Raw genomic sequence first — 8,145 nt, 5'->3', positions numbered from 1 at the left:
GCTGGGCTTCTGGCCACGGCTGCGGGAGCTGCAAGAGCGGTTAGCCGTGGAGCGGCGGGCCGTGCCCGAAAGAGCGGGAAGGCGCGAGGTGCCCAGGCAGCTTCGACGCCGGGTTGGCTCGTCTTGCTCCAGTGCCTCCCGAGCGGCGGAGCGCCACGCAGCGGGCAAGAAGCCTGCTGGGTGGGTCTCCCACCTGCTGACGACCATGGCCGGGTCCGAGCAGGACGGCGGCACCGGAGAGGCGCCGCTACCCTTCGAGGACGCCGAGCTAGCGCTGGCTGGGATCAATATGCTGCTCAACAACGGATTCCGGGAATCCGACCAGCTCTTCAGGAAATACAGGTACACTCGCTCTTTTCCTTGCGTGGCAGAGAATTTTTCAGCCGTGGCTGATTGACCGTCCGGTTGGGTGGATCGCCTGTGTTCAAGGCGAGCGGATCGTGGTGAATTCCCCCCCCCCGCTCGCCCCCCGCATTGAGAGCGTCACTGAGCAAGTGCAGAGTACAGCTCTTCCAGCGCTAGACCACACAGCGCCGTTATATATAGTCTGTGTGCTCTAGCGCTATATATATATAAAGGCCTTTGTCTTAGGGCCGCGCGGTCTTCATTTGCCAAGGGGTAAGAACTAGTAATTCAGCCCTAATGAGGTTTCTCTGCTACCGAACTTGGATTTTATTTTTTTGACCCTCTTCGTTGCACAGAAACCTTGCATTTGATCCTTTTTCATTTTAGGATGAGTGCTTCCTCTTTCAGATTCTCTTATTTCTGCTTGGAATCTCCAGTGATCCCTTCACATCTCGGCAGATGCTTTCTCTAGAGGCAGTGAATCACGGGAGCGGCTTTTAATTATGATTTTTGAATTAGGGTTTGAATTACTTGAATTAGTAAGTAGTGCTTCTAAGCAGGTTGCCCTTCCTGTGTAAACGTGGCTTGTGTGTTTGTGTGGAGATCTAGAGTATGACTTCCAAATGAAGGATTGTTTTCTTTGTGGGTGTTGTCATACAATAGAAAAGATCACATATTGTCTTAAGTAATCCGGTACTGTAACCTCTAGTCTATACCAAACCACCTTGCCTATTGGCAAATGTTACAACCTGTTCAAGAATTGTTTCAAGAAAAAAAAAAAATCAAGACTCCTTTTGATTAAAAGATTTAAACTTATAGAAAAGAAATGCATGAACAGCAGTTTTAAATCAAGTGAAATGGAATAATACTTCAATGTATCATTGCTAATATAATGAACTTCCATAATTCCAAGCACCATTGGGAACAAAAGCTATGGTTTTCCCAGTTGCAATGTATGGCTGTGAAAGTTGGACCATAAGGAAGGTTGAGTGCCAAAGATTTGAGGCCTTTGAACTCTGGTGCTGAAGAAGACTCCTGCGAGTCCCTTGGACTGCAAGGCAATCAAACCAGTCAGTCCTAGAGGAGATCAACCCTGCTCTTTAGAAGGCCAGATCCCGAAGATGAACTCAAATACTTTGGCCACCTAACGAGAAGTAAGGGCTCAGTGGAGAAGAGCCTAATGCTGGGAACAATTGAGGGCAAAAGGAGAAAGGGACGACAGAGAATGAGGTGGCTGGATGGAGTCACTGTAACAGTCGGTGTGACCTTAAATAGACTCCCGGGGGATGGTAGAGAACAGGAAGGCCTGGAGGAATGTTGTCCATATGGTCGTGATCGGTCGGACACGACTTCGTGACTAACAACAACAACAACAACAACAACAACAACAGACTTGGGCTTTATATTTATATTACATGGGTTCTATATATTTCCCAAAGTTCTTTTCCCCCCCTCTTATTATACAGTTTTATGTCCCTGTTTCAAGAGGACCAATAAAATGGAAAAGTTCTGCTGTTGTTTTCCTTTTTATTATACTGAAACCCCTTCCCTCTGGGACACCATCAATTCTTCTCACTGTAGTTGCTGGCACTTCTGTTTCACTTGCCTATAAATGAGTGTAAGAGTCATTATTGTCATGAATTACTGCAGCAAGCCTTTGTATTAATTTCTCTGTGACTCTATATGCTTATCTTCCTATCTTCATCCATATTTCTTTCTCATCCTTCTAATAGTAGTTTGGTGACTAGACAGAGGAGCCCTATACCATATTAAAGTTGTATACTTTACAAAAAGAGTTGTATTTGGTCTAAATTCAGTCTTCTGTAGGCTAGTTAATGTCCACTTGGAGAATGTTAAAAGTGGTCATCATATATCCTTTTTATTTTCCTCAGAGTTCTTGTTCCTGCCCATGATTTGCTTTTGGGTGTCGTTTCAGGGAAGCAACCTCTTGATATCAGATTTCCTCTATTAGTATCATCTTTTCCTTCTCCCAACCTGGTAAACCACCTAGAATTTCTTTCCATTTATTTTCACAATTTTAAATACTATTCAATGTAAGGCTTTCCTGCTTTTCTAGAACAGCCTTTCCCAGTCAACTACTTCCAGGAGTCAGACTGGCTAAGGCTTCTAGAATTGTACTATCAGCATATCTAAAAAGCACCAAACTGTGGAAAAGGCTGCTCTAAAGCACTGTGAATTAGGCTCCTAAAATCTGTCAAGGATTTTCCAATGGTGGTTGCTTTTCTTGCAGATTTTTCAAATTGGGACATTGGGACACAAAGAGTTCTTCTGGGTTTCAAATAGCTTGGTTGCAATGGAAATGTAATTATGCCAAGATACCTTTTAAGCTTCCTTTGTTTACTATTAATCAACCCTAGATTTAGCAGGTGTTTTAATTTTTTCGCAGTTATATAACAAGGGACTTATTTTGCTAGTGGAATTGCTAGTCTTAACATACCTTTGCAGTGAAAAATGGTTTAGACATTCTTCTTCAATGTATCTTATTTACAGTCTTATCTGGTGCTCTCATGACACTCTTGGACAATGAAACCTGTGATCAGCTGTTTCTTACTGCACAAACTGCCATGTCATTTTGACTTCATTGATCCCATTTCTGCCCCCTCCTGACTTGTCCTTTGTTTTTATTAGTGTGTATGTGGGTGTATTCTATTTCCTCTCTCCATATTCACTCACAAGATGCAGAACATATTGATGTACTTTGTTCTACTGATGAGAAAGAAGCTTAAATACAAATAAGATGTATCTTGTTAATGAGAGAGTTTCTCTGCTTTCTGGAAGTATTTGCTGGAAGAGTACTGTCATCACGTGTTTACATTCTCCACCCCACTTCAATAGAGCAGATTATTTTCTTAGCCTTTTCCTTTCCCTATCTTTCTCTTTCAAGATAACTTTTTTCTATGCAGTCAAAGTAAGCTTGGTATATCTCTTGAAATGCAGTTTCTAGCACCCAGCCAATTTTGCTTAATCTCATAAAACCTTAAATAATCAAAACTGCTTGGTACACAGATGGGAGACTAGTAAGAAATATCAGAGCTATAAACTAAATTGGGAAGTTTGAAAACACATCCCAGAAGATGACAGTGTACATTTGTTTTATTTCTACAAAAATGATCTGGATATGACCATGAAGCTCCCAAATCAAGCTCAGACTTAAGGAGATACTGCGTTTTAAACCAATCCACTAAAGATAAGAGATCCTCCAGAAAGAACTTTGGCATTACATTTTGAAAAAAATTCTACAAAAAAATATTCTACAAAACTGCATATCTTTTCAGAAGTTATATACAATTTTAAGATTTTCTAGAATCTTTTAAAAAATCATTGAAAATATAATAATGTTGACATAGTCATTGCAATGCCAATTGTTACATTTTCTGCAGTTTTGTGAACCAGTTGGGAGCAGAGTGAAACGGCCATGCCTAATGCTCAAATCAGATGTTCAAGTGATTAGTGATATGGTGGTGACAGTGAGGCCAGCAGAGTCAATTGTTAAATATTTACCAGTCAATTAGTTCCTACAACCAACTTCATCCCTACTTTGGGTGGCGTACAATAACAAAAAAGAAAAATAAGCTGAACAAAACAGTAAAATAACAATTGGAAAGTTGTCCTAAATCAATTAATTAGGTGTCAACATTTGTTGAAATTAAACAAGCAAACTATTAGAAGGTAAGATAATACATATTTCTGGGAAGAAAGTAATTTTATTAAGTGGAGATATCAGAGAGTAGACTTTCTGCCTTGGCCATACCAATGTATTTTATTATTTCTGTTATGTTTTTATTGCTGTTATGAGCTGCCTGGAATTATGGCACATACATTTTGTGACCATATAAGTATTTTAAATGAATAAATAATTAAATAAATGAATAAATGAATTCAATAGATTATTTCTGGATGACAGAAAGACTACGAGCCCCCATAGGTAGACCAGGCCAGGAAATTAACTTCTTAAGAAAACTGGAACTACATTTATTGATACTGGCCTGGATATTTCAAATCATGCATAATCTTGCAAGTCACTCCTCTTCCTCTTCCCGCACTTATACTTCAGTGAATCAAGAAGGTATCTACCTGAGCTGCATCCAAATGTTAGCTTGTTTCTCAAAACAATATTTTGGTCCTCATTGCCTAGGTACTGGTTCCTCCATATTTGTAGGAAATGACCAGGCTGAACCTGAGGGAGGGGTCAAACACATCAATTTTGAGTCCAATCGTGCCAACAGGAGATCTAATCCAGCCCTCCTTGAATTCTATTAATTGTTATCTACCGCCAATTTGCTTTGACCATTAGTAATTCAGATTCTTTAGGGAAACATTAGCATACAATAAACTTATATTCATTTTAACTGCCAGGACTGCGAATTTCCTGCCACTTGACAATCTCACTGTGAACATCATCCTTACTTTCTGCATTGAGCAAGCAGATTCAATTTCAGCAAGGCACTACCTGAAATATTCCAGTTCTGCTCTGTGTGGAGCTTTAAAGGTAACCATTAGCCCTTTGAATTGTGTCCCAAAGACTATTAGCCATCACGGCAGCATTTTTATTTTATTTTAAGTACTTATATAGCAACCCCTCATTCAACCAATTCTAAGTTATCAAAAATTAAAAGACCCATAAAATCATTTTAAACTATAAAGCTGTTTTAAAACATTAAAAACAACAAAAAATTAATGCCAGTCAGTATAGTCTTTAACATAGATGTTATTCTGTATTGGTGGGGGCTTCATACTCCACCTAGAGTACATTTGACTGGTCATCAGAGCATGGGTTAGGGAAAATAACATGTAACTAACAACAACCTTTAAGGGACATGGTGGCTCAGGGGCTAGGACGTTGAACTTGTCGATCGAAAGGTCGGCAGCTCCGCGGTTCGAATCCCTAGTGCTGCCATGTAACGGGGTGAGCTCCCGTTACTTGTCCCAGCTTCGGCCAACCTAGCAGTTTCGAAAGCACGTAAAAATGCAAGTAGAAAAAATAGGGACCACCTTTGGTGGGAAGGTAACAGCGTTCCGTGCGCCTTTGGCGTTGAGTCATGCCGGCCACATGACCACGGAGACGTCTTCGGACAGCGCTGGCTCTTCGGCTTTGAAACGGAGATGAGCACCACCCCCTAGAGTCGGCAACAACTAGCATGTATGTGCGAGAGGAACCTTTACCTTTAACAACAACCTTTAGATTCCTACTTCCTTATTGTTATGTTTCTGGACAGCTTATATATAATTTAATTTAAGAAAAGGACATGTATCTCCTGACAAAATCACCCATACATTGCAACCCCCCCCCCAACTGTTAAGTTGCTCAACAAAACAGCCGAACCCTAGGCCTGGGAACAAAACAGATTTTCCAAGACTTGCAAATTCCTTGGGGGTGGGATCCATGGGGATATTATTCCAGGATATATGTGTTGTTTCATTTATTCTTATCTTACATTGTAAATTCCAGTCTTCTATATTCAATGGTAGTAGTCATCAGACAGGACTATGGATACTGACCTTCACGGCTCTGAGCAATCATAATTTTTGCATAATGGCTTCTAGTAAGAAAGAGATGGTATACTTGTTCCACAAACAGCATTCTCTATTAATAATAAAGATGTATCAAATTATTTGTAAATATTTATTCATTCAGCTATTGCTTAATAATTACCTCATGTGCATATATATTATCTTAGTTGAGTTTCCTTGCCTTGCTGCTAGCAATAGTTTACAGCACCTTTCTCTACTCTTTTCTGTAGATTACTGTATGATTCCAAATATTTAAACATGGCTAAATTGTATTCTTATCTCTTTTTAAACCTACTAGATTTCTTTGAAATTGCTGGCAGCGAGTTTTTATATTCTGGCCTGATAACTTAAATAAACATTTCAGCTAAATGTTGCTATAAAACTACCAGTAATTCAGTCCAAATTAATATACAAAGTTCCTATAGGCAAACTGGATTCAGAAGAGAAGATAGATTAAGGATTCCAAGAAAAACATGTCACAGCAGAAGATTAATGGCCATTGCAGAGATATGGTCAAGGTTTGTAAGAATTCAGTGCAATCTGATCTGACGCACACAAGACCAGATTTTACTGGGAAGTTCCAGTATTTGCATTTCAGTAAAACCTTGAATACATTATCCACAATTTTCCCAAAACTATAGCTCGTGTCTAATTAGGGTCTGGTGTTTTTAGGCCCCATGCTACTTATAAGGAATCCTGCTCAAACTGTAGGTTTCTTTTCTTTCCATGTGCATGTGTTCCTTTCTTCTAATTTTGGTTGCCTAAAACAGGCAATGTTCCTATTGACTTAGTAACCTATTATTTAATGACTTGTTCAAAGAGAATCTGTAATAAAGTAAAAATTTTAGTGGTGTTTGGCCTTCAGGCCTTGAGTGCTTAAGCAGAATATAAATAAAATATAAATAAAATGGGACTTCTGTAATTAACAGCATTGACTATTGGTTAGTTCAACTGTTGACTGGTTCACAAACTTTATTATAATGCCTAGATAATGAGACTAAACATCTCCAATATCTGAGATCAGAGATCTCTTAAATCTGATCTTATCTGAGATCAGAAGCTAACTAGGGCAGGACTGGTTAATTCATGGATGGAAACTCAGGAAATTTGGGGGGCTTTAGGCTACACTAGGGCATTTCAAAATATTTCAGAAGAAGCAATGGAACTTGCAACTGCTAATATTTTACTATTAATATTAGGGGAGACCTATTTTCTCCCCAAAAACAAGTCTGGGAGGTAGGTTGGGTTAAAAGAGAGAAAGTGGGTGATTCAAAATCACCACAGAATTTCTGTGGCTGAGAATATACTAGAACCTGGGTCTTCCGCTCCCAATTCAAAATCTTAATTATACCATACAGGGGCTGCAATTTTAATAAAATGGTCCAATATTTTAATATTTCATCATGACTTATGTAAATATGTCTATTCTTTCCCCCTCTCCCCCCAGCCCACTGCCTTTTCAGAAGATAACTACAGGGCTATAGTCAATATAGATTTGTTCTTTTTTCTAATCAGTAAATTCCATTATGAGGATTTCTAGTTCAAAGAAATTGAGCCTTATCAAGTCAACAGTACTGGGAAAAAACTGGGAAAAGAACTAGGAAAAGACATTATTGAAATGAACGGATTCAGAAATTTTCTGATAACTTGGAAAAATAATGGGGAGGAGCATTCAAAAAGAGACTATTGGACCTAAATTCTGGAAAATATTACATAGGACTCAATGTTTTCATTATTACAAATACTCTGAAATTCTATTGGAAAGGAAAACGGTGAACAGAAAGAACAAATAAAGTCCATAACTTAATTTTTTTTGGTTGAATAGTAGACACAAGAATGGTCATTGATAATCAAGACAGTGCATCCTAATGTCATTGGTTCCTTTATAGACCTTTATATGATTTGTTTATTGTTTGCCCTCTTCCCCAGCAGATTTTGAGAATATCCTCAATTTAATGTAACAACAGCTTCACACTTACTAGATGAAGTCTGTGTGTTTACAGTCTGCTGCCATGTTGTAATGTGGCACAAAGAATATTCAAATATTAACCTTAGTTTTTCTTCTTCCCTCCTACCCTGTCCTGATCAGTTTTCCTTATGTAATGACAAGTTTTTGAAAGCTTTCAGATTATATTGTGACTCTTAAAAATTGCCATAATGGCTTTTGATTTTTGTCCCCAGATAATTTACAATCACAGGTGATCTTAGCTGTTTCAAAAAACCTGAGCAGAACCTTGTGAGTATTTGGATAAGAAATTAACAGAAAAT

General features: G+C 38.8%; 1 protein-coding gene across 4 annotated transcripts in view; it reads left to right on the top strand.

Annotated features, from left to right (window-relative positions):
• TTC39C (tetratricopeptide repeat domain 39C) overlaps window positions 1-8,145 on the top strand; it is a 48,833-nt gene continuing 40,688 nt past the window's right edge. Inside the window, exons 1-2 of one of the 4 annotated variants that reach the window (XM_058177797.1) lie at window positions 2,233-2,343; window positions 4,723-4,855. Coding sequence is in view for 1 of the 4 variants with exons in the window: in XM_058177796.1 (XP_058033779.1) it covers window positions 206-342 (137 nt within the window). In the remaining 3 variants the exon portion in view is untranslated. Of the gene's footprint in view, window positions 343-2,232; window positions 2,344-4,722; window positions 4,856-8,091; window positions 8,114-8,145 lie in introns of those variants that run through there. The other 3 variants (XM_058177796.1, XM_058177800.1, XM_058177802.1) reach the window with 3 other exon arrangements.

This window comes from Ahaetulla prasina, chromosome 3, assembly GCF_028640845.1.
Source record: "Ahaetulla prasina isolate Xishuangbanna chromosome 3, ASM2864084v1, whole genome shotgun sequence".
Taxonomy (NCBI): Eukaryota; Metazoa; Chordata; class Lepidosauria; order Squamata; family Colubridae; genus Ahaetulla; species Ahaetulla prasina.
The sequence above is the reverse complement of the archived record's forward strand: the minus strand, read 5'-3'. Positions and strand labels throughout refer to the sequence as shown.